The 24,358-nt window shown below is 46.3% G+C and overlaps 1 protein-coding gene across 1 annotated transcript in view; it reads left to right on the top strand.

Annotated features, from left to right (window-relative positions):
• The first annotated feature begins 224 nt into the window (after nucleotides 1–224).
• LOC106639676 (uncharacterized) overlaps nucleotides 225–24,358 on the top strand; it is a 40,551-nt gene continuing 16,417 nt past the window's right edge. Inside the window, exons 1-2 of the mRNA XM_089596553.1 lie at nucleotides 225–302; nucleotides 372–584. Coding sequence (XP_089452679.1) covers nucleotides 225–302; nucleotides 372–584 — 291 coding nt within the window. The remainder of the gene's footprint in view (nucleotides 303–371; nucleotides 585–24,358) is intronic.

Genomic DNA, 24,358 nt, shown 5'->3' with positions numbered 1-24,358 from the left:
GCCATCGTCGTCGTCGTCCTAGTCGATCGGCGTGCATGTGTCGGTCGGGGCGTGCAGTGAGCAGCCAGCAGTGTCTCGGCGGCGTGGCGGCTCTAACGGAGGGCGCCTCGGCGGAGCCGTACGCCGGCTGCGGCAGTGCCGTAATCGGCACCGGTAGCGGCTGGCAGGTAGGGGGTCCGAGTTACCGGGCGGCTCGTCAACAGCAGAAGCAGCAGCACCGCGGCATGAGGCGATTCGCGCGTCGGCGGCGCACCTTCGCGGCCTTCACTGCCATCATGGGCAGGCTGGGCCGCGCTGCCGCCGTCGGGGTTGGTGGTGGTGCTGGTGGTAGCGGCTATTGTGGTCCCAGTGGTGCTAGTGGTTGTGCTCAGGGCTCGGCGTCGCCCTCCTCCTCGTCTACGGGTAGGCCCATCTTCAAGGTGCACTACAGAAAACTGGTCGAGGAGCACAGTCCGGCCAAACAGCCCAGGAGGGATAACCAGCCGGGCATCGGTCAGAAACAACACCAGCTCAAGTTCGTGCCACCGCTGCCGGATTACATGTCGTACTGTTGCTGCAGGTGCGGACACACGCAGAAACTCAAAGTAAGTGCCCGTTACGAGAGGGAGGATATTAGTGGAGATTGGCATGTAGGTGAGGGTATTTCAATAGAATAACTATAGGTTTTGTAGTCTGCATGGGACACGTATCAATCACTGTTGTTTGACCGGGCATACGAATCTTCCTCATTTGAATTTCATGGTTTCGTAACGGTGGTTTGCCGATCATCACCGGAGCCTGAAACATCTGGTCGTAAAATCGTAGTTCTCTTGTTTTCTCCTGCTTGAAGCTGTATGAATTACGTACCCTGTTTGGGTCGATGCATATAACATATACATGTCACGAGCTCCTTTTTTCCCTTCGCTGACGATACAATCGGCGATTACGCAACAGTGGCACGCATGTCCTTTGGTAAAAAGAATTTTTGTTTGTTTGGTGATATTAAAAGCACAACATTCTCTCACCAATCATGTCCTGTGCTCCAACCCTACGAGCAGAGTAAACCACTGCGAGCGAAGCTTTTGAAATCATCCCTGTCGCGGTCGAAGCTCTCGGGTGTCCGCTGGCTTCCCCCGATCAATAGAGCGCGTGGGCCACGTCGCTTCCGGCCTTCGCGTGCTTTAAAATCCGATAAAACCCCGACTACGGAAACCCTTCGAGGCTTCAACTTGCACCTCGAGCCTATAGGGCAACGGCAGCAGTCTCTTGACTTTGCTCGAGTGCCCACGTCGTGCTGGGGGGGAAAAAAAAAGAGAGAGCCACTCGAAAGGGCAGATAGTATCGAGGTATCTACGTGGAGTAAAAAAAAAAAAAAAAAAAAAAAAGATAAAAAAGGGCAACACTTGAAGCGCACAGTCTGCAATCCACTACATGTACGGTCTATCTTGTGTGTGGTATTTTAATGAAACGATCTCAAAGATTATACGAGGACGCGAGGGAGAGCTTTAGTCAGCTTTTCCAAAGACCAAGAAGCCTGTGTACTTTGTGACTTGGATGTTCCGATCAAGCGATGGGTTTGATTTTTACTGTTTTGCCGGTATGGATTTATATTTTCTCTGAAACCAATCGACTTCGAGTCACAAAGTTTCTCTTTTTTGTACTTGTTGACCACAATCGTGTGCAGGTTGTGTACGACCAACACGAAATGAAGAAAACAAAACGTATTGAGCAGCCTAGGGAAGAAATATTGACGTATATCCATAACAATACTGCCCTTGTGCGTATACTCTGAGTATAAGTTGAGATTTCTTTTTTTCCAACCAATATAGCTCTGATATACAAAACCCGCCTACTGTTAGATTGCACAATGATGGATTGTATTGCTCAGTGGACATGTTTAACTTTTGAAGAGCTTGGAAAAGCTCACCAAAATGTAATTATTAGTCATTCATTTTTTCCTTGCACAAAATACTTAGAGGCTCAATGAAAAAAAAAAAAAAAAAAAAAAAAAAAACCTGTATGTACACTGGAGTCACGTGTCCGCCAAGGAAAGCCGCACATCAACTTCCGTTCGGTCCTCGGCTAACGAGCGCAAAATAAACGGACCTCGACCGTTGCAAGAGTTTCCTGTTCCCTTCAGCCCCTCAACAGAGACGCAAGTTATAGCTCTTCTCGCAGACGCGTATGCAATATATTTATATCCACATAGTCGTTGCAATAATCGCGCTTTTCCTCCGCTCACTACAAGCGCCTATAATTTCAAGCTAATGCAACCCTCTGTGCACCAAATCAGGACTACCGCCACACGTGATGGACCGAGTTACCCTAAGAATAAGCCCCTTTTTTCTGTGTTTCACGCACGTGTGTGTATACGTACGTGCGTGTAACGACTATAGCCAAAGAGAGCAGAGTACATAATATATGTGTGTGCATACCGGCGACCGGCGACTCTCTCTTTGGCCGGTACACATCAGGTACATGTAAGTATACATATACCCTGTAAGTACTTCGATCGAGAGGAGAGGAGCGGCGGGCGTGCGGAGCGTATATATATATACAGATGTATACAGTTATACGTGTACCCGGCATCGGTACCAGCATCATGTCCTCTCCGTGGCGCGCATGCAGCTAAAAAGAGAGCCATGAGCCGGCCGGAGGGAGTGCGAGTGGTAAAGGAGGGTGGGGGGGGGAAAGCCGTGGGATCGGACGAGCGCATTCCTCAGGTCCGTACGGCTTGCGCGAGCGAGCTCGTGCCACGAGATGCCTCTTACCTTATGTATATATGTATATACTCTTGTGTGTGTATGTGTACGGATAGGTACTCTCTGTGCACAGTGGTGTATATACCATAAGGCTCGAAAAAGAGCGAACGAGCGAGCGAGAGAGAAAGGGGCTCGGCTTGCTACCGCTCCTATATACATATATATGGATGCTGGTTTTCGCTCTCCTGGCGTATACGAGTATATTTGTATACCCATACCTGTATCGCGTAGGAAGCTGTGTCTTACTTGCGGCAGGAGGTATACAGAGAGAGGATCGGCAATTTTTTTTTTTTTTTTTACGCATCGAGAAGGCTCGATATGGAAGTGAGGGATATCGAATGTGGAACTTGGAATAACTCGAACCGCACCCAAATCTCGTTGAGAAGTAACCCGATGGTCAAAGACGAAACTTTTTTTTCCATGAAAACCCAAAACTAAAGCTTTATACTATTTATAAAATACTTGTGATACCCTCAAACAAGCCAACGATTCGGTGCGTCCTCGGATACAAAGCATCCCCAACGCAATTTGATGTGACTTTGAAATCGAGTTGTTATACAGCTGGTCATATAAATATTATGAATAATCCATGAGATTAGGACTAACTCGTTGCATTATCATTCAGCCACGACCGATTCGATTATAACTTGGGAATCGGAACGAGTTCGCAGCGAGCGCCCTGGTGATCCTCGGTATCGTTGCGACGTCGCCGATGCGGATCGAGATCCCTGTGTATTACCAATATACCGATTTTAGGGACCGGAGCTCAGGTGCGTGAAAGCTCACGTGGAAATTATCGTTCAAAAACGCTGTACTGATCGGTAAAAGATCGGTATGCCGGAATCGCACGGCTCCCGGGGGTAATGATGATCGATCGTCCGTTTTTCCTCCCTTCGTTCATCCTCCGCGAAACTCCAGCAGCGACGACGACTCCTGACCTCTCCTCTCTCGGGAACCGTCATTCGGGGTCACGCTGTTCTCACTATCGTTTGCGCCCTCCTCCTCGTGCATTTTTCCCAGGGAGCAAGCAGAGGGAAAGATATCGACGCACTCGCTACTGCTTCTGGAATTCGCGGGCTTAATAAGCGACTACTCGCGCACAATCGCTCATCATCCTTGTTTCGCGATGCGTGTAGGTATTCTTGCAAAAAAAAAAAAGGATGGAAGGTTGGTCGAGTGTGGGGGGGGGGGGTTAGGAATCACCAGGATGCGAAAATTACGCTTGAGAAAGGGAAGGGTTCGCTCTTTCATTTCCAAAGTCCCCGCGCTCTCTTCCACATGGGCTCCAAGGCGAGTCGTGGCATTTTTACAGACGCCGGGGAATCCTTGGAATTTCGTGCGCGCGGCGATGCTTATTTATCGGCGTTTCCCGGCCATAAGCGAATGCAGCAGTTCTCTTTTTTTTTTCCCCCTCTTACACATGGCTGCAGCAGGTTTTATCGGTGACTGGGGATCGGTGTATTTATACTTACGTGTATTATTTCGTTTCGATTACCAGTTGGCCTAATGAGCCATTAGTAGAGCATTTTTGACGCTACCGATGCAACGGATCGACGGAAAACTCAGAGCACCAAGTGCGAGGTAATAAATATAAGAGCCTATAACGCAGAGTATTTGTACGGTAATTTACGAGCAGTCTTTTTTTTTTTTCTTTTTTTTTTCGAGCCATTATCCGCAGTCGGGATCGAGCGCTGCCCCGCATTCCCGATTACTATTCGCAGTGTACGTGTGCAACGATAACTAATAGTCCATCCAAGGCGAGGGAAATGCTCTTTTAATCGAATTATACCGAGTTGGCGTTTAAATAGCAGAGAGAAAGGGAGGAGGAGGTGTGCGTCTGATAAAAATCGCAGATTATACCGAGGCAGTGGCACTGGCGGCGCGGCGCATGAATTAACGGTTGCAGTATTACCCCGAGTGCACCGGTAATTTTTCTTTGTTTAGCCTCCCTACTGCGCGCCTCGGTGTGTACAATAGGCTAAAACCAACAAGCGCACCGTCACGCGCCTGTTTTAGGTAAGCCGGGCTGTTTTAATTTTTCCCACGTCAGCGGGGCAGGGGGGTGGAAAAAAAATTAACAAATCTTTTTCTCGAGGATCTCTTGTGGGGCGAAAAAAGAGCTTTTCAGGCAAACTCTTTTCCCCCGAACTGTTTTACCGCAAATCAATGTATATGTATACAAGGTTACTCTCGGTATCGTAGAAGGAAATATTACATATTATACGTACGAAGATCCTTCAATTCTTTTTTATCACCTCATTTAACTCGAAACTTGCAAGATATAATACATGCACTCTCGGAGAAATCAAGGCCTCGAAAGTCACTTTCTCACACAGTGCCATGCACTGGTATCATTACACATATATATATATATATAGGATAGCAAGCACGGAACGATAGATGCCGATCGAGAGATTAGCCGCGAGTTCGCGTATGTAGATGTATTTACAAATGGCACGGGGTGTATAACCACCCGTGAGCGCCGCAGCAGCAAGTGCACCCATAAGTATTTGCGGGGCCTCTCTATATGAATGCATATATTATTATAACCCGTGGGGGAATCAGGACGACAGCTAAAAGTAGGCGATTGTATATAAATTCACGCGCTTTATTTTCGCTTTAACGAGAGCAATGATTTCGAGGATTAATAACACTGCCCGAGGAAAGGACGCGGAAATATATACGTGTGTACGTATATGCATTTGGGAAATAAAAGCGGGGAATTTACGAGTCGCGGATCCGATGATAAGCAGCAGAGGCTCATCGTCGTGTCCGCGCGCGCCGTAAACATTTTTTTAAGGCTTATATGAAGAGGGAGACTGAGATAAAGGAATATCCAAAGTCGCTTACCCACACGGGTGTGTGTGTATGTATATATATAATACGTGCGAGAGATTCACGAAAATAATTCCAACGCGCGTGTGCGTATGATTTTACGCACGTTCGTGTGCATAAATTGCACGAGCATCGAAATAAATTTCGAAAAGGGGTGAGCGTGTGTTTTTTGCAGCTGCTCTCTCTCTCCTTCGCAGCGGAGCACGCGTGAGAGCAGCGCGATGATCTCTCGCACCTTGTGGGATGTATCGCATATGTGTGTACGCGCCCGAGAGAGAAGATTCCCCTTTCTCTTTTTTCGTGTGCAACACGCGAGCGTTGAAAAGCACGAGCAAGGGGTTTTTCTAATTCATCCCGAGAGAGTGAGATATCGGTAGGCGGGATCGATCGGCTGGTGTACGTATGTGTGTATGCCCTATATCGGGGCCTCGATCCGTTGGTATAACTCAATACGCGTCGCCTGAAAAATGAGAAACTTTCACGCCGATATCGCCCAGCTGGTCAACGGCACGTTTGTACATTTTGGAATACTACTCGAGCCGTTTATACGAAGCATATGTTATTCTTATTATTATACACACATATGCGCGCACAAGCACCTGTATGGGTTCTCGATTTCCCGAGGTGTTGGTGCCGCGTTTAATTTGCTCTGACCCGGTTGACTTTCGTGAAATTCCTTACTGTGGTTATTGGCCACTTTTTCGTTGCCCAAACGCGTCGACCCGAAACCACCTTCTTCACGGTTTCTGTGAATAATAAAAAATCACAACTCGAGCGTCATTGTTGCAAAAAAAAAAAAATTTCTTTTCACTTGAACGTACTCGAATTACCAAGTAATACCTATATAGTATGTGTGCAAAGGGCAACAAATTTTCCACGAATAGGTACGTTGTTATTATGCAAGAGAATAGGTAAAACGCCGCTGAAATCGTCATGAAAATAATCGGTGTAACTTTTCGTTAACTCCACAAGAAAAAGCAGTTTAATTTAAGAGCATCCCAGATTCTTTTAATGTTTACGGTTCGCTTACGTTACGGAACGAGTGTAGTCTTTTAAAATTTGTTTGAATGTACTTATCGATACCTAAATTCACACGAGTGAAAACATGGGGTGCACCGAGGAAGGATCGTATAGGTACTTGAAAAAATATGACGACGCGTCGGAGGAATGACTCGACTTCTCTATGAAAAAAAAAAAAAAAAAAAAAAAAAAGAGAGAGAGAATGCTTTCCTTTCGTCACATTCTTTACGCCCCAATCAATCCCAACGAGCGATCTTACCCGGAAGCCACACCAGTGGACGAGGGGGGGTCCCCCACCCATAGCTATACGAATGACTCCCAGAGAGACCCCCTCGACTCGATTCCCTTTCAATTGGATTAGGCCGCCCGCCCGCTATGCGCTCTACGGGTGCAAGTAGCTAACAAGAGTATAAATAGGTGTAGGTGGAAAAAGAGAGGCAAATCCCCTCCTCCCACCGCGTCCCAATCCCGGAAACTCGTCTGCGGCCGGTGACTCGTCGTCGTTTCCGACCGTCTGACTCGACGAGGCTTTTTTTTTTCTCCCCCGCCCGCCCCTTGCAAAAGCTGCCCTCGCATATCCGACGGGGGGATGTTTTTACGCTCGTGCGGCCGTGGAATCGCATCAGTTTCGCGTGTTTGTCTCGGTGTAACTTTATTACGTTTTTCCTTTTTTTTTTTTTTTTTTTTTTTTTTTTTTTGTTATACTCGATAAATCAACCAAACTGAAAAAAAAAAAAAAAAAATCAAACGATCGTAAAACAGCCGCCTCGGTCGCCCATATCTCTCTCTCGACTCCCCGAACTCGATCTCACAACGACGACGATGATGTACCCGTGACATCGAAAATACACCCATCTTTCACGACCGATTAACTCCGAGCTACCTATGGTATAAAATATACGTGGGTATATATATACTCTCTCCTCGCCGAGCCCGAGAATCGGATATCATTTCCAACGCGTATGGGTATACGCTCGACGGGAACCCGCACTCCATGAATCACGCGTCTGTTGCGCGTGGGTACACGCGTATAGCGTTGGCGAACAAAAGGAGAAAGTATAACGATCCGTCCTCCATCGATCATCGTCGGAAAAACATGTCCCCCTCTTCCTCTCTCCTGTACAGTAAACGAAAAGAGGGAATCGACGGATGGAGCAGATCCGTTTCTACGACTGAACTGAAAAGTGTGTGTATATATATATGTACACGGGGACGACGCGTAACACCGGGAGCCGGACTTTTCGAGCATCCACCGTATTGTACACACGGTGCATTTCCCTGAGCCCCATTGTCGACGACGGCTGGACTCCTTTCCGAGCACTTCATCTCGAGGGGCGCGCGCACCGCGAGCTTAAAAGCTGTTGCACCCGTGGTGCCCGGAGTTACACCTGGCGCTCGTTTGGAAAATCCTCCAGCAACGAGTCCGAGAGTACGCCCTCCCAAAGTGTACTTTTCTCCACTGCGTCTCGAACGCGCAGCTCTTTCCCGTGCGCTCGAGTTTTAAGGGTGTTTTATCCCCCTCCGGCAGCGTTTCCGAGTTTTCTGATGGGTTTTCAAATGGACCGAGCCCGGGGTCGTTGGAAAGCAACGAGAAACGCAATAGCTGCACGTATACACGTGTTGTTGAAAAAAAAAATACGAATCGCATATAATATATGGGAGATAAAGTCACTTTCGAGTGTGCGAAGACCCCGTTGGGGAGGGGTTCTTGCACCCCAGCCCGGAGGAGAACCCCCCACCGGACAGGTGAGAAGAAGGGAGACAACCGAGAGCTGCTTAAAAATCAACGTCGAGTCGCAAACGACCCAAAGAAGAAAAGAACCCCCACCCCCCTGCGTTCATCGGTCCATGTGCTCTTTGCTCGCAGTCGGTCTCGAGCACGTGTGTCACAATAATACGCTGCGCTATTCCTCAAAAGTGAGAACGAGACGGAAAGGGAAGAAAAAACGAACGAGGATGGGAGTAGGAAAATCGAGTGCTCGCGCATAATACAGTCCGCGGCCCTGAAAATCAGGATGAAAAAGCGAAAGGACCCCCCCCCCCCCCTCTATTGAAAGCTCACGAGCATGAGAGAATAATTGGCGCGGGATGAGCTCCGTGGGCGCCCATTGTCGTCGCGTCTTATATACACCGTGTATAGGTAAATTCACCAAGTATATAATATACATTCGATCCTCTCGAGCGCAAGTATAAACGAGAACAACACAATGTCGAAATCCGGCGCGCATTGTCGTGGACCGTCGTTGCACCGACACATCCATATGTGCTCCCCTCGACAATGACTCTCCACCTTCTCGGAATACATATACACATACACGTGTATTCTTTGGGGACGCCCGAGAGGTCGGCTTTCACATTTTTTTCCCTTTGATTATTATGTTATATATGTACCCTCCTCCTTGATCCCTCTCGAGGGAGGTAGAGGCGCACAAATATAATATACAAGCAAAGAGGGGGACGCGTGTGTGGTGCATCCGAGGGGTGTTTTTGGTCCTTCCCCTCTGGCTTGACTCTTGCGGCGGCTGCGTGCGTGTGTGCTTCGGGGAACTCGTCCGTCTTTCTTCTTCTTCTTCTTCTTCTTCTTCCCTTTGACGCGCTCAAGTGGAGTTTAAAGAACGTTTAATAGCCCCAGATGGCTTTTTTCCTCCTTTCCTTTACGGGGCGAAGTGGTTTTGTATACGCGTTCCGGGATGTTTTTGTACCCCGCGTGTGGTGGTACCTTTTTTTCCCCGGATGAATCCAACGGCACGACCCGAACGAATATGACGAACTCTCGACTTTGGCCTCTTTTGTGGATTAGTATGATGGCCGTACATCTCGCTCCGTCGGGCGTAAGTATATTTGGGTTATATAAATGTGAAAATGTTACCATTAGCGCGTATACCTACTTATGGAAACTGCGTGAATTCAATTTATACTTGTAAAAAAAAGAACGTATCGTGTCCTGGGGATGTAAGGTTAACCGGTATACGGCCACACTCGATGCAAAACTGCTAATTACATGTATATCCTAATGGAGTTCGGAACTCGGTCGATTCTGTTTCAAAGAGTATATTAACGAGTGGAAGGGAGTTTGAAACTCGAGTATACGCATCACACGCCTCGGCAGGGAGAGAGAATTTGGAAACTATGCAAGGGGTAACGATAAAAAAAAAAAAAAAAAAAAAAAAAGAGTCCCCGTGGTGTGAAAAATCAGCTCATTGGCGCGTTGAAAGGCATCTCTCTATACGAAGATTGTACAGCGAAAATGGAGGCCCTGGATTGCATCACAGACCGCTAGAAACGGATATTTCGCGATGCAGTACCTTACATATAGGTACATTTTACTTACAACATTACAATGCCATGCAAAAGAGAGGCGCGAAACTTATATATGATGCATGATTGTTAATGCACACGAATATAATATTATGTGTATACGTGCAAACACACTGGGCAAACGAACGAGCGATCCGATGCAGCACAAGAGAGGGACGATTATTGCTTCCTTCTTCTTCTGCAGCTTCGTCTCGCCGTGGATGAAAACTCTTTTCCCGCTATTATATCGAGCATCTGTAGTACCGAAGTTATACCTATAGGTACCGAGGGGGTGTATAGAGCAAGACGCGTCTGCCGAGATGCATCGCTATGAATAGATCCACCGGTGGATACGCGTTAGCGCCCATCAGGTATACATGGATACACGTATATTGTATAGGTGTGCAGTAACTTGTACGTGTGGAAATGTTAAAACGTTGTGCCACATGCTCTGCTGTTCAAAGTACGCGATTTTATTGCGATCGCACGGTGTATTTCGCGCCGGAGAACTTTTTTTTCTTCCATCCCCTGCAGTGTACATAAGTAATATACACACCTATATATTTTGAGATCCCACCGAATCGATAAAATCATTATTATATTTCTCCTTCGTGCTGTTCTAATGAGCTTTCGTTGCGCAACATTTTGCCCCCTGTCGTTTCGTCAGGCTCGACTTGTAAATTTAATACTGTCTTTACAGCTGCTGCTACGTATCACTGTGATAAGTATTTTTATCAAAATGCTTGTGTATATATATATATATATATATACGGCCCCGGAGATAGTGCAAATTAGCGCGCACGGGGCAAGTGTAAATCTCGCTGCAGTGTAGTCGGTGATGCATGTACACGCGAGATTATCGGAGGGGGTGAAAAAAAGCGAGAGTATGAAAAAAAGGGGGGGGGGGGCACTTGGAGAAAATCGAGTGTATCAGAGAAATGAGCTTATCGCGGCCGATCCGAGACCCCGGTCGAGTAGCTTAAGTAGCGGGATTTTCTCGGCCGCGCTCACAAAGCCGCTCCCAGCAGGATTCGTCTTCGATTTAGGAGCGCAGATTGCGGGAAATTTCATTTGTCGCGGGGCTGGTAATTTATTTCAAAGCCACCGGCGTTGCTCGAGGTGTCTGTCTGTGTGTGTGTGTGTGTGTGTGTGTGTATAATGCACGGTGAAAAGAAAAGAAAAAAGGGGGTGGGGGGAGAAATCTTCCGGAAATTCTTCTCTTTTACTGCCCGACCGATAAGGTTTTCTCTCCGTGCACGCAGGTTATATATGTATATATATACACGTGCATTCGTGTACGTATGGCCCGGGCGTTTTCTTTCTCGACTCGAGTGTGCACTTAGCTAATGAGTGCTCGGGGATATTGGCCTTTAATTTATAGGGAGTGTTACCGGTTAATGGAGCGGATGTGGTGCGCCGAGAGCGGAGGGACATGAAAGGAAGAGGAAAACGAGTTTCAAGCAATTATGGGAAAATTTGTATTCGAGACGATGATAATTATAGAAACGAGGCGACCGGCCAAGACTGCGTCGACGTTTTGGATTAATTTTAGCAAAGAGCGAGCTTGGAATGATTTTCGCGTACCTATATGTGTATGTGGCTATGTGGAGAAAAAATATACATGCATTATTGCCAAACGAAAGAGAAAAAAAGAAAAGACATCGCACGAGGGACGTTTGAACGAGGCAAGTTTTGCGAGTACCCTGCAATTACGAAGGGAAAGATCGATCCTACGTGTATATGTGCGCGGTGACGGTGGAGGAAGAAAAAAAAAAAAAAAAAACGTGTCTCTCTGCTCGTGTTTGCGACATCAAAGCCCGCGACGTTGTTTGTCTATCCGTCGGAGCTAGTTCTTGCGATCGCCGCACTGGTCGATCTGGAATTGCCCGGATGTGCGTCTGTATATATAGAGTTTATAAAACGCGAGAGGCAAGTTTAAATGGTACATCTGGCGACGAGAATAGTCCACTGCGCAGCTCAGCTTCTATAGAAAGGAAACTCTCCTGTGGATGCTGTTGATGCGCTTGGGATTGGGGGGAAAAAACTGAGATTAACATTCCTCGGTGTGACCACTGGCACGTTGGTTTCAAGAGTTGCCGATCCTAGTCTTCGATTTCACGTCGCCTTTGAGGAAATTATAAGTGCATGTTTTCCCCGAGACAAGGCGAAACAGTTTTATTGAGTTGGAAGAAACAGCCAGTCCTTTCATCGGCGCTTTCATTGAAACAACTGAAAAACAGCCACATGAGACCGGCTCATCCCTGAAAAATTACACTTCGATAAGCCGTCGAGTAAAACGCCATCGCCCAATCGGTAGACGGAGGAAAAATGAAATTATATTCAACGAGTTCCGGGAAAACGTACCGCAGAGCTCCGTTAAGCATAGCACATCCTGTTGTCGGGGACGCGCATGACAAGTGGATGCTCCGCGATGATTACTCGTTTTGTACGCACATGCGTGCATTGGACAGTGTCGTGTTTTACAGGTCCCGACTTATTACACAGCATCGTCCCTACGCGCAATTATCGCGACGACAGCCCGTTGCACGCGTCGCGCTAATCTCTGTACACACACGTTTCCTTCGCGATGGCCGTCGCTCAGTGGGAAAATTTATCGCACTCGAGGTGGATTCGTTGCATATTCAATAAACCCGTGCTTATGCGTGCAGTGTACGTGACGGGTAATTGGCGATGCAAATTTTTAATTGGTCACGGCCGCGATGATCAGGAAACTGCTCGAGCTCGTTACAACGAGATGGCACCGGAGCGCGACTTTAATGGTTGTACTTGGAGAAAAGCATCGAGTACCGCCGTGTACGTTTTATTAGTAGGGTTCACACACAAGTTGCACTGATATCTCTCGTCAGGCGATAGTTTCTCCGAAAATATGATGCGACAAACAAATCCAACGAGAGGGAGAAACCACTGATAAAAAAACGTCCTTGAACGTTGTCATCCTTAAAGGGTTTCCTCCCTCCTTTGCGTACCTACTCGCGTTTAATTAAAATTTCTCCGTCACTGGGTTTTGATCTTACTCGAATGCCCCGTATTATTCCCAGGGAAACTTTTTCGCCCCAGTATTTTCCTACATAATATAGTCGTACAAACGGAAAAGTCATCATATCTGCGAGCCATTTGCCTCAGAATGACCGAGACCAAAAATACCAAATACACCTCCGTTCTTCATTGTTTTGCACACCTCCGCAAGAGCTCAAAGTTCACCAAATGATTGTCCTTGGTTTTTTTTTTTCCCCTTGGAGTCTAAAATGGCCATTGCCCCCGTCCAAAGGGGGTGAGGAGGTCGACACGTATATGCTTCGAAACAAAGGGTGTTCCCCGAGACCACCGCGCCCACCCCAGAACCTACAGCTCTACGCGCTAGCTGCTACCGACCTACAGCCGCGGGCTGTCTTTCCCATTGTATCGCGGGCTCGGATCGATCGGGAATTCAATTTTCCCGGCCTCGCCGACTGGGACAAAGTGTGTGTGTGTGTGTGTGCACTTGCTCGAGGCCCGGGGGCGGAAATCAATGATTAAAATGAAAACTGTGCCAAGGAGTCAGGGCGCGTCTCTGCACTGAAATTTACAAAAAAAAAAAAAAAAAATTCCCGCGATCGTTTAGTTTAATGGTCGCTCTCCCTCTCGTTATTGTTATCACCGTCCCATCCTCGCTTTCACTTGCAGAAGAGAACTGTTATGACGTATGCGACTCACCCAAAATGGCTGGGTATATCCTCCCACACTCGATACCATATAATGCCTACACGGTGCGTCGTACATAAATCCCAAGCTTGCTAGAGATATATATATATATATTACCCGTAGAGAGGCAGCAGCAGAGTATGTATATACAAGGTATACCTATACTTCCCCTGCTGAGCTAGAGAATTTCGACAGCTATATAATTATATACACTGCAATGTACATGCTACGGATGGTCCAAAAGTGCATGCAGTTGGCCATTGTTAGGTGGAGGGCGCGTGCCGGCCATTCCTTCCTCTTGGACCTGTATACCTGCACGTGGGTATACAACTTTTCGCAGTGACCCTCCGCTAACTTGGACTTCCGTCGTCTACCGTATGTATATAAAGTCTTTGGCTGATGCTCTGCGTCTCCGTGTCGCGACAAGATGTTATACATGTATAATAAACACGCAGAGATGATCAGGCCTCGTTAACCAAGACGCGTATAGGTGTGCGCATATAGTTCGTACAACGTAACGCGCACACTGTTGGCGCGTCAAAGACACCATAATATATATATACACATAGGGCCTTTGAGAGCGCATCTTGGGGGCTCCCTCGACGCCCGTATACACGCGTACACATGGCCTGGCTTTGGCTTTGTTGTTCCTGCTGTTGATTGGATGGACATCAGTTTTAGTCACCCGAGACTCGGGCTACCCAATCTATTTCTCTATTTACACCCATGCGAGTATCGTTACTTCGATAAGGCTTATCTCGCCGGAAATACGTGTATGTATATATACATCTACTTATCTCCAAGCGTCGATGTGTGTATATGTGATAAGCGATAGGAAGTATAGCCATATCGCACAAGAATAAGGCGAGCTTCGTTTTACACCATAATATATAATCCACGTCGCGTCGGGTTCCCTTCGTTGGAAAAACACACACGTCGTAAAAATAGCCCGTGACTCTTATAGATACATAATACCAACTGCATTCGGAGAGCCACTGTACTACATACATCATCGGTGTGACCTCGTACCTATACAAGGTATACATAGTAAGTGGTTAGGTAAAGCGAGGATCGAGCTAAAGGTGCAAAGCGTCCGTGCGTAACGCGGCCCCCTCGATTATCGTCCCCCTTCCTTCGTCACCACCACCGGCGTTACGGTTCCTTTGCTCCGAGCATAATACGCTTAGCATAAAAATCGCTCGTAAAGCGCCGAGGCCACGTTCCCAGATAACTTTAAGGAGTTTGGCCGGGCACAAATCTCCACCCCACCCCAGCCCTCCGAGCTGTATAAGCACCGCGTTCGCTTCTTTATCGCTCGTATAAGGGGAGCCCGGGCTTATCAGTGATTTACCACTCTTTATTGAGATTTATTCGGCAGCGGCGATTTTCTCGTGGGTCTATATATTATATACGCCGCTCGAGACCCCGTCACCACTCGAGCGAGCCACTTCACGATTGCTTAATCAACCCCTCTGTGCTTCCAATGACCCCCCTCCCCCCGTCTCGCTCGAGCATCATTACCATCATCGTTGTCTTCTCCTCCTCGAGCGTGTATAGTACAGAATATCGCCGAGGCCGTGCAGCCCGTTACACCCTCCCAACGCGGGCATACATAGCTTCCTCTTTTCTTTTGCTCCGGAACACACCGTGCACGCGAGAGGGCTAATTGCTGATCAAAGTCGTGGAGGGCTTCCGCCTCGGTGGAGCCCGCTCGCACACCTGATGGGCATTACCCGCACGTCCGATCAAACGATTTTCCGACTATTGCGCGCGACTCTCCGCTCTCGCCCCGATGCCGACGACGACTCGATTGGAAAACCCAAGGGCAGGAGCAAAAAGACGCGCGCCGTGGATGCCCAGTTTTGCACGTAGTTGCGATAATTGATATATGTTGCACCCCCCCGTTGAAAATACACGGGAGCAGTCTCTCTTTCCGTTCGCGTGCCGTGGAATCGCGTAATCGATTTCCACCGACACCGACGTTACACACGGGGCAAAAAAGCGCGACGGGCACCGAGCCAAGCCGGCGCTTTAGCTATCCATTATTCCCACATGTACATATATATATACATATCCAGTCGCGTGTCCGCAGCGTATGGTAATGGAAGGACTCTCGGAATAGTAGAGGGACACAACGACGGCGAGGACAAAGCTGCAGAGAAGCCTCCCCCCCCCCTTATGAGACGACTCGAGAAGGAGCGGGAGATTAGAAAGGAGCCCTCGCGAGGAAAATTGGCCCAAAGCCTTAGTCGTGCAGGCTTATTATTACAAACCTCTTTCGGGCTTCGTTCTACTTTTGCAGTTCTCGGACGCGGTATTTGGATGCGCGAGTTGTCACGGGTGCGGTCCAATGAAAATCAAATGGCCACGGATAAACAAGGGCAGGGACGAAAAACCCGCTCAAAGTTTACCCCCGAATCGATTACGTACACCCGGTCCACGGGCTCAACCCCCCTGGATGGGTAATGGCACACCCTCTCCCCCTGTTTTTTCACCCACTGCGCGCATTTGTTTGCCCTCCGGTCCTCGATTATCCTACACTCCTCCACCCCCCTACGCTCGCGAAATTGCCTTCCTCGCGTACACTTGTAGCGATGTAGAGCAAAGTTTGCGGTGATTTTGGATGAAATCGTCGCGAATGCAATCACGGTGTACCCCACTCGTTCATCGAGAGGTAAACAGGCACGACCGATGATTCGTCGTGAAAAACCCACGCACTCGTACCCCGAGATTTCTTCCAACGGCACAATGGCACCCCTTTCAACGGCCATTTTATTTCTCTCTCTCTTTCACACTTTTTACACACTCGCGCTTTTATAATGTAGTAAACGATTACACTCAAAGAGTCTGCGACATGAAAGAAGAATCACTCGGTCGGCTCTAATTGCTCGATAGCGGCACCGGCGCTTTCGTGCACAATGTACCCCGATGTATACCTATATACATACTTTTCATCGAAAAACCTGAGCACAATTGCCATCACACTCGCGTTACTTACCCTCGTATATAAACGAGGGACGAGAGAAAAGAGCACAGCCGTGATTGAACGAGGGAGCCCCTTTTTTTTTTTTTTTTTATTAAAGAGTCATACGAAAGTAGTGGGTACGCGCGGCCTCTATACGATTCAAAATCGATGGGGTCGGGCGCGTGTAATATTACAGGTATTAGCAGCGGTGTTGAAGAGAAAAAAAGTGAATGAAACAGAAGAGGAAGCCGAGAAATGAGAAGAAAAAAAAAGAGCCCTACCGTAGTACGCGCGCGTAAGGGTAATGGGGCTCTCTATACGTAAGAGGCGAGAAAAGATCTCCCTTCCACAGAGGCGTGCCGTAATTCCCGTATTTTTCTCTCGTTTCCGTTTTCCTCGCCATATCCGCCCCACACAGCACCCCCAAACCTTTCTCTCCCTTCCGATGCCCACTTCTTCTTCCTATTTCATTCACTCGTATATGCAAGACCTACATATATGCGTATCTGTTATCTTCATTCCTCGCTTTCTCCCCTATACAGATATATATTCGTACACAGGAGGTGCCTCTAAGATTCTCCAACGGAGATATACAATAATAGTAATAATTTACGCTCACTCGTACAACATGGCTGATGTCGAGTTGCGGATCGAGTAAAAGTAAGCGTTTAATCGGTGTCGAGTTGCGGCTGAGCGATAAACTTCGTTTTCTAATTTATGTTGAATTGCGGCTGGCCTTTTCTTATCTACTGTCAAATTGCGGTTACTGTTATTATTTACGTATATTTATCTATATTACATCGACATACAATAATATTGTCGGTCAGTTTTGCGTTAACTGAGCCAGCAAGAAGACGCATACATTCACCAGTCATCTATTAATTCTTTCTTTTCATTTAATTGTTGTTTTTTGAAAAATGGAGTTCCGTACAAGTGAGAAAGGAAATTTTTTAAGCAATTACTCATCATGCATGCTCATCAAAATAATGTTTATGTCCCATTAGCCTTTTTTTTTTACTTCCTGACAAAAGTACTTTTTCGTACGAGCAAGTTTTTAATATATTAATTGAATGACGAATGTAAGAAACTAAAGCTGTCATTCAAATCGAATACCATTTACGCAGATTTTGAGCCAGCAATCCACAGTGCTGTTAATAACAGTCTGCCAAATACAAACATCTGGGCCTGTAGGTTTCATTTGGGCCAAAGCTGGTGGTGAAGAATCCAAGAGCTTGGTCTAAGCAAATTGTATAAAAACCATTCAGAAGAAGAATGTTCAATCAGAAGTGTACGTAAAAATGCAAAGTAGTAGGGAAAAATCAAAGACGACGCAAGAAAAAGAAAATTTCTTAAGACTTGAAATGTTACGATATCAACAAGGAGTAAGCACTCGATTTAATTTTGTAAAAACTGTATCGAAAAAATTTTTACCTGTGTGATTGTATATATATGCTGAAAAGACCGAGATGACCATGATTCACTTATTTGTTCATATTTTTTAAGCACGTCAGTTTTAGAACTACCAGTCCGAAGTCTGGGTAAAGTGTGACGGAAAAATGTCGTTATATATCAATTAGTAATGGGACCGTAGATAAGAAAATGCCCAGCCGCAATTCGACATACATTAGAAAACGAAGCTTATCGCTCAGCCGAAACTCCACAACTTTTCTCTTTTCAGCCGCAATTCGACATTTGCGTACAACATTACAGCGCTAAACGTTTTCCCCGCGTTGTGCCGTATGAGCTTTCAATTCGTCCAGACAAACCTCGACGTGTATACACGAAAAAATACACCATCAATCGTATACTCTCGCTTTCTTACACGTAGGTGTATATACATAGTAAACCGTCGCACCACCCCTTTGTTCCCAATGTACCTTCGCACATTACGTATATATGCGATTGCTGTGTGAAGTTTCTAATCTCACCCGAGACTCATTTCTCGTCCCACCCATGTACGTGGTATACGCGCGCTCTGCGTTTTAAAAAAACCAAAAAAGAAAAAAAAAAAAAAAAAAAAAAAAAGAAGAAGAAGAAGAATCCATCCACCCGACCGCGAAAGAGGAAGAAAAAAAAAAATGAAAGAGAGAAATGAAAAAAAGAAATGCCTGCCCGCATCACCTCGCGTAATCAACGAGCTCGCCCTTCCGTAGGCCCATCGTCATTAAATACAACCCTCCCCGTCTACGTATGCACATGCATCTCGCGGCATCTCTCCACATAACGTATGTGAGTATTCGTGTGCACGCAGGTATACTTGCCATTGAGAGGGAGTCTCGGTGAGGGTATCACCTACACCAAAGAGGAGATAGATGATAATGTATATAATACAGGCGAGGGGCACGGCTGTGGTGTATACTATATGGCACAGAAGGGGGATCAGCTACGGGGTGTATTATAAAGTGTGTGTGTGTATATATATATGTGTATATGTATGTACATGAGAGCAACAGCATCAGGAGGAGAAGAGGAGGTGGAGAGAGAAATCTGGAGAAACGGGAGATATGGCCGTGACCGTGTGGAACGCGAGGAATGTGGCCCCGTCACGATGCGCGAGTATATACTATATACTATATATATATACCCTTTATGTACGAGTATAAAAGCAGAGAACGAGTCCGGCTCGCGGACTTTACTCCTCATCCTCCGCCTCTTCTCCGCGGCAGCTTCGGTGCAGTTGCGCTCCATTCTTTTCATCCCGTTTTACGAGAGCACCTCTTCTTTCCTCTTCCTCTCTTGCACGTAGGTATATATATATACGCGTTTTTCCATACATATACTTACATACACACAAAGAGGAAAAGAGAGTTTTGCCCTCTCTCTCTTTCTGGACGTCATACATATGTGTACCGATACGATGTTGAAGAGACGAATAGCATACGTTTGCTGGGATGTATAAGTGTGTACATATAGATGGAGATGAGAAAGGGCTATATATAAGGGCACTGCTTGTTCTTTTTTTTTTTTTTTTTTCTTCTTCTCGTGCACATTAAGTATACAACGAGCAGTTCACGGCGGGATGTGCTTTTTTTTTTTTTTTATCGGCTGGTGGGTAATTGGGACTGCGTCCTTGTATACATCACGCGGCTTTTCCTCGGGCGATTCGACGGACAATACCTCCGTGCCGAACGATTCGACGACGGCAGTACACTTACCAGTACAATCGACCTGTTTATACATAATTTGTAAGTACAATGCCATATACGGTACTTTGTTACGTATAGATGCGTTGAAACTAATTATATACTCGTTAGGAGTTAAGTAGCGCAAGAAACAAATCGCAGGGCGTTTATCATTCGAGAGTTAGGCATTTCGTTCGCGAGGGGAACGATCGAGAGAAAGCAGCGCTGATGGTGCCTTTCGTTCGAGTGAGTCGCGGAGATGATACTATATTATGTGCCCAACTGAAAAATTAAAAGATAATAAAAGCAGGAGAGAGCGGTGAGCTGTTTCTGTGCGTATACATAATCAATGCTTAGGGGAGGGTGTTTTCAGGGTTGTTTCATCCATACCTTTGTATATTAAGTGCCTATAATTTACACGTTCAAAGAACTTTTTTTTTTTTTTTTTTTCTTTTTTTCTTTAGCTCAAAGGTTGAATATAATGTATTGCATAAAAAAAACATAATTATTTTGATATTTTGTCTGTAACGATAACACATGACATTATTTTCATCAAATTGTCGCTAATTGAGATGTTTTTTCTCTTTGTTTCAGGTGAGTCAAACGCACGTTATTACACATAACACCAAACCACACTCTGGTCCCGTAAGTTGTTCAGCATATGAAATTTAAATGTTACCTATCCGTCACAATATTAAATGTACATAAAGTATCTATATTAATTTGTTCGATAAAACCCTTATACCTGCAAGCAGTACATAATATTACGAATGCAAAAGCATCTATAGGCTTGAATTCGTAAGGAGATTAAAAACAAAATAAAAGAACTGAAAACAAATAAGCTCCTTCTGCACAAACATTAAAGACGTTTCGTATCTCTGGTCATCATCACAGCGTCGTCGTACTATGCACATAAAACCCAAACTCGTGGGAGACAAAACGTGCCCATCGGCAGTGCGAGGAGAGCGAGCAATTAGACAGGTGTAGTCCGCACACAACACGCGTGTATACATATACGAAGGAGATGATGCCCCGAAATCTGCACCTTGCGCCCTTATACTGTGTATATATAAATATACAACTATGGATCTTGGCCCGTGAGAAGAAGAAGCGGAGAAAGGGAGTCGCCGGTCGAAATCAATCGGAACGAGGGGATGGGGAGCAGATCGTACCTGCCTCCCCCCCCTACTCATCGTCGTCGTTTTACCAACACCTGTACACCGGCCCTCGTAAACAAAAAGACACGCGCGCGTCTCGTACTTTTGCTTTTGTACGAGTCAATTATATGTGATATCCCTCGAAGTTCATTTTATTCTGTTTTTGTTTTTTTCGTTCAACTTGATAAAACATCTCTTGAAAGCTCCTATTACTTAGTACATCTTTATTGATTCTCAATCAATCCGTGTGCTGAAAAGGCTTTTTTCCTGTAAAAATTCGTATCACGTCGATTTTCCGGTGCAACCGCAATTTTCCTCCCTCCAGCGAGTAGAAGGGAAGTGTCAAAGGTAAAAAAAAAAAAAAAAAAAAAATTGACTCGCATCTGTTTTTCAATCATTCAACCCTGAGTTCTCATAAAGATTCTCGTGCAGGGCCACAGTAACGTGTGTACTCATACGCGCAGCTCATTTTTCTTCCTCTCCTCACCGATGGCCCTCGCGTGTGCAAAGAACGAAGAGGAGCAGGGCTTTTAAAGCGGGTGCACGGGTATCTTGGGGCCCTACGGGGATCTCTGATTTACGCGTTCTTTTTTCCCCTGCCTCTTACGCGACCCGAGCGAGCAGGTGCGGAGGACAAGATACACACGCCTCGCCGGGGATTATTTTTTCAAACCCGGTGTCCCGCTAATTGTTCCCACACAACGTGTGTTCTACACACTCCCTTGGACGTGCGTAGCTGCACCTACTGATTCCGCGCTTGGCCATCCCTCCGATATATAAACAAAAAACGCACCCACCCATCTATATACTCCTACGTGTGACTCAGTGGGGGAAAAAATGTCTCGGAACGGTTACCGAGAAATCGCGAAACGCCGGGAATGCAGCTACACACGGAGATGAATTGAAACATGTTGTTGCGCGAGCACCCATACGTTGGTGTATATCCTTAAAATGGAATAGATTTTTCACTTTCGCGTAAGCCGCTTCCCAATTTATTCTCTCTTTTTATTTTCCACGTATAGTACATAGATTCTGGTTCGGTACTTTTGTAGACTACATGGATAAGTATATAAATGAAAAATTTACACGCTGTATATATGTGTATAACTTCGTTTCTCACAGTCATGGACGGGTGCGTGTAAAAAGAAATGAATCGAGAATGACGTGGCGCATTTCTCAACCCTTATAGGAACGAAGCCATCGGCTTCAAGCGTTCGATACAGGAGGGATGGAAATGAACGCACATTAACCAAAGACGCGCACCACCACCCGAACCCGTAAAAATCGTATCGAATGTATATTTGCGAGGGCGTCATAAAACTCGGCGATAAATCCAACGTAAGTTTCACGCCACTCGTTCGAGCACCAAACGCGTATATAGGCGGAGAAGGAGTAAAACGTAATCCTGTCACCCCCTTTTTTTTCTTTCTTTCTCCGAGCCGACGTTCGCGGGAGAAGAGGCTGGATTTATCATCTCGGCTGTGCGACTCCGCGAATGCGTATATACACGAGGAGGGGGTGATGGTCGGGAAATCAAAGTGTATACACAAGCGATCGATGGACGACTCATTCGGAGCGAAGTTTACGGCGTATAACCGAGGTCTGCAACTTCGATGCGAGGGGTATTGATTGCCATCTACATCGTTGATGCAGCTTGTTGTTTTTTTTTACCATACGCGTTCCTAAATCATATACTATTCGCTACCGGAAAAAGTTGGATTCTTCGGTTGAATCCAAGAGAAATTAACTCGCAACCTCGTGAAAAAGGATACCTTCACTAGGTACGAGTAAGGGGGAAATCAGAGCCGGAGTCGATGGCTTATACCGTGCATACAAATACACACGCGTATACGATATCTGGTTTCTCCGCGCTCTCGTTTCGCGCACGTATACACGTATACGGTGGATGACGCAGCGAGGAATGTCGAAGCGTCTTCTTCCTCTCCGAGATCTCCGGCGGCGGCGTAACTCGAAGCCCGGGGACTCGATGTATATACCCACGCGAGGAGATTGATGGCTTTTTTACGACACGCTGGCCGGGCATTGTTTAACTTTGGGTGCTTTGTTGTGCTCGTGGAAAGACTCGGCGTTAAATTTAACAGCCCGTTTATTCGTTTATTCATCGGTTTCGGCTAGCGTCACTTTACCCCGTCACGTGTAGGAAGGGTCCAATGATGATTCATTAGAGAATCGAGTCGCTTTTTACTTTAATATCTTCGTTTTTCAAACCTACGACTTGGGATACACGCGTGTGCTCACTCTGGAAATAGCGAATAAGTAGCCTGATATATATTTTTCGAACACCGTCAGCTACTTGCTTTTGCTTACGATGATTTTCGACCCATGCGAGCATACTTTTCACGCTTCCCTTTAAATTCCTCCATACCGTGTACCCTCTCATTTATCCACTTACAAGAAAGTAAGCGGACTGCTACAGTATGCGTGTATAAACAGCTGTTGCGAAGAGAGAAAAAAAAGAAATCAGCGCTCGCAACGTGTTATTATTACACGTTGAGCACCTTTTCGCGAAAAAATTACGTAAAGAGCAGCTGCTCGAGAATCAAAGGCGAGAAAGAAGGGGTTACGCGGATACCGATTTCGGAACAGGTGCGTTTTGGTGGTGAAAGTTCGCGCTCGGTTAATCAGCCACCCGATCCCCCCTTTTTTCCCAGATTCGGAAACTGGAACGCGTCTAGAGATGCTATACCCGGCTAAACTGGGCTTCGCCGAGGCTGCCGACGACCAACTTTTAATTGAATGGCACCGGAAACACCGATCGCAAAACTCAGCCGTGGGTTTGTCCCGCGTAGGCGCGCATTACCGAAAAGACGATGGGAAAAAAACAAAAGGCGAAAACGAGTATTGTATATGCATTGTGTATCAGCCATCAACGCCTACGCCGAGAAAGTGAAATACACGCGCGAATCTATAAGACTTTATGACCCGAGTATACATGATATCGTGGATATTTAATCGTACCAAGGACGAGATATTAAAGAAATCGTGTATGGGTTTGATGTTTTGAGATGATAACTAGGGAAGGGGGCTACGTGTTGTTTAACGCGAAAGCGATTCGAGGAAGAGAAAAAAAGTGATGGAAAATGGCGTCTAAAGCACGGAATGTATAATGATGATTTGTCCGTGCCAGAAAGGTCATTAGTCGAGAGTCGAGTGTCTCGAGCCTCGTTGGGCTATATAATGATTGCTCGTGATAAAATCTGTTTGGCGCATGTAATAACAGGGGATTGGCGCTCCTTGGCTGCTCGCGTTACATTTGTGGTGCGCTTTTGTTGACTGTTCCGGTGTTGCTTTTGTCAAAGAGTCAATTAAAACACAACTCTTTTTTTTCCCCCGTAACCATTTTTCAGTTGCATATAAGCAATCATCACGTGAAAATGATTGTTTGTACTGTTGGACCGGTAAAAAAAAAAAAAAAATCACATGGAGCCTTTTTTTATCTCTCAGGTGGTCGAAACAAGCGGTAAAAAGTTTACGACACGCGTGACGCTGTCCAGCCCC

This window comes from Copidosoma floridanum, unplaced genomic scaffold (assembly GCF_036245765.1).
Source record: "Copidosoma floridanum isolate Cflo_tuat_1 unplaced genomic scaffold, Cflo_Japanese_pri ptg000030l, whole genome shotgun sequence".
In the NCBI taxonomy this organism is placed as follows: Eukaryota; Metazoa; Arthropoda; class Insecta; order Hymenoptera; family Encyrtidae; genus Copidosoma; species Copidosoma floridanum.
This window is presented reverse-complemented; position numbering and strand designations above follow the sequence as displayed.